Below are 2,618 nucleotides of genomic sequence, written 5' to 3'. Positions count from 1 at the left end.
CTAATACACCTTCCAACTAGCAATGGTTTTTCAGTGAAATAGGAATTTTTGCAATTCTTTTTTAATTTTCTTAATATTTATATTTTTTCATGTCCACATCCAAAAAATAATAATAAAATGTAAATCTTGTTGATATGTGGTGTAAAATTGCATCAGAACAGATTTGTAGATCGTACACACTGCAGGCTTGTCATGATGAAAATATCTGGCTTTAAGTATTTATGTGGTGAATATGTGTGGASCCAAACCACCCCTCAGGCAAACATGTATGACCAATCACTGCRATGATGAAAACATGAATATTGATGCGTATTTAGGGCAAAACTAATCTCATTTTGCTTCTCTGTTRTCCACCGAAGCTACGCTAACGTGAAGAAATGTAGCAACGAGGGCCGCGCCTTGATGCAGCTGGATTTCCAGCAGTTCTTGATGAAGCTGGAGAAACTGACGGACCTGCGGCCGATCCCCGACAAGGAGTTTGTGGAAACCTACATTAAGGCCTACTACCTGACTGAGAACGACATGGAGCAGTTTATCAAGAACCACAGGGTGAGGTGGTGAAACACGAACCATGTTTTTAATAACTGTGGTTAACGTTTGGAAATYTTAATGTTTCCCGACTGTGTGTGCATTTTTGCAGGAGTACTCCATGAAGCAGCTAGCCAACTTGGTGAATGTTTGTCTGGGCTCACATATCAACAAGAAGGCTCGTCAGAAACTTCTAGCGGCCATTGATGACATCGARAGACCCAAGAGATAGATTTACAGAATGTAACACGTTAATAACGAACACAAAGACTGACGCCTCGAGAGACAACCTGGAGGCTGCGTGGAGGTGGAGCTCACCATCGAATGTCCTCGTTTTAAACTAGAAGTGATTTGTCCTGCAGACTTTACCCTATATACAGTGGTAAAGCCACTATTTAAAAATAAATATATAAAAAAGACTTGTTAGCCAGTTGTTGGTAAAGTGTTGAAATTGTCTTTTTATGGTCAAAAACTGCTGTTTGAACATGGTAACTTTTTTCTTTCACAATGAAGGACGCTGTAGTTTTATCTATACGCAGAAGAATCCTGTAAAAATGGCTAAAATTTGAAGCTCTACATATCTGACACACCGCCCTTTTTTACAGTCCTAAAACACGAACAGATGAATTAAAATGAGTCCCGCGATGATTGTTGAAAACATTTTCTATGAGGAAACGTCGTTCCGCTCCGTCTGAATGTGCTCACTAATGGAAAAAACTGTGGCTCGGCACGATCGCTTACCTTAATATGATTCATTATTCCATCCCATAATGTACGCCTGCTGTGTATTATTTGGCTTCAGGGTGTTTGCGGTGCCTGACTGGAATCTCTTCTTCCACATTTTGTTTGTTGTGTTTTGTCCACAAATAGGATTAATCTCATCTAAAGCTGATGATTCTGAAAGTAATATAAATTGCTGTAGTTGGCATTAATGTTGGATTATATTTGCAGAAGCTGCGTTTGTTTGTCTGCCATCTGTCATAAGAGTGTTTCATTTCTAATCTAGYAGGGAGTTCTTGTCGAAGAGCTTCTGGCCTTTGTGCTGAGTCGTCACYTTCAGTTTATTTTTATTTGTTTTGTAGGTTTCTGAAGTTATTGTCAAACTGCAACAGAGTTACAACTGAACCACAGAATCTAATGAACTCCTTTTTAATGGTGAAAAAACAGTGGCTGTAGCTAAGTAACCCATTCGTGTAATGGTTAGTGTATTTTCACAGTTTTTTTTTGTTTGTTTGTTTGTTTGAAAAAAAAAAGAAAAAAATATATATATTTTTACTGAACCAAATTGAAAACTTGGACAATGAACAATATCTAATTTTTGATTTTGTGAACTAAACGAAAATCAATAAGTGCTCACTTTTGATTTATTAATTTCTTAAGTCAAGTGGCCTGKCTCGTGGCCCAGCATGCAGTATTTACACACAGAAAACCTCACATCCTAACATTTGTTTTGTATGTGGATTAGAAACTGAGAAAAGCCTAAAAGATCGGTGTCCAACCGTAGTGATATTTAATTTGCCGAACCAGGAAGTGGGCTCTGAACCATCTGATAAGGTTTTCTGTGTGTAAATATGACCAAATGAATTCTGCACTGTTTTAGACGTGTTTAAACAAACGGCTCACTACACGACGGGCAGAGAGAACATTCGGGTCAGGCCACTTGWCTCAAAAATATAAAAAAATAAAAAGTGAGCACTCACCATCTGCTTTATTTTCATTTCATTCACAAATAGAACAATGGTTGGTGATCCAAATTTTCTTTTTGGGTCAGTAAACAAAGAATGAAATGGTTTCTTTGTTTCAATCGAAAAAAACAAACTGAACAAACACTGACCCCCCAATGTTGAGGATTTCTGTATAACTTCATTTTCTAACCAACAGAATGAACAAAAACTAACTTTCTCCCGTGGTTTTCTTCCAAATTTTTTTCTAGTTGTCCGAACCAACAAAGGTTTCCCTGATTGTCTAAAATAAAAATAAATAAAGCTACAGGTCATCATTGTTTCATTATACGCTGTGTGCAGCTATTTGAGAACTGTAAATATGAATGTTTGAACAAAGGCTGTATTTATTTCTTGTCTTGTTTTATA

The 2,618-nt window shown here is 37.1% G+C and overlaps 1 protein-coding gene across 2 annotated transcripts in view; it reads left to right on the top strand.

The window, feature by feature from the left end:
- The window catches only part of vps50 (VPS50 subunit of EARP/GARPII complex), a 114,820-nt gene extending 112,303 nt beyond the window's left edge, over positions 1-2,517 (top strand). For both annotated transcript variants that reach the window (XM_014028877.1, XM_014028876.1), the window contains 2 exons: positions 360-549; positions 641-2,517. In XM_014028877.1, coding sequence (XP_013884331.1) covers positions 360-549; positions 641-760 — 310 coding nt within the window. In that variant the 3' untranslated portion in view covers positions 761-2,517. The remainder of the gene's footprint in view (positions 1-359; positions 550-640) is intronic.
- Positions 2,518-2,618: the final 101 nt, after the last annotated feature.

This window comes from Austrofundulus limnaeus, unplaced genomic scaffold (assembly GCF_001266775.1).
Source record: "Austrofundulus limnaeus strain Quisiro unplaced genomic scaffold, Austrofundulus_limnaeus-1.0 Scaffold826, whole genome shotgun sequence".
In the NCBI taxonomy this organism is placed as follows: domain Eukaryota; kingdom Metazoa; phylum Chordata; class Actinopteri; order Cyprinodontiformes; family Rivulidae; genus Austrofundulus; species Austrofundulus limnaeus.
This window is presented reverse-complemented; position numbering and strand designations above follow the sequence as displayed.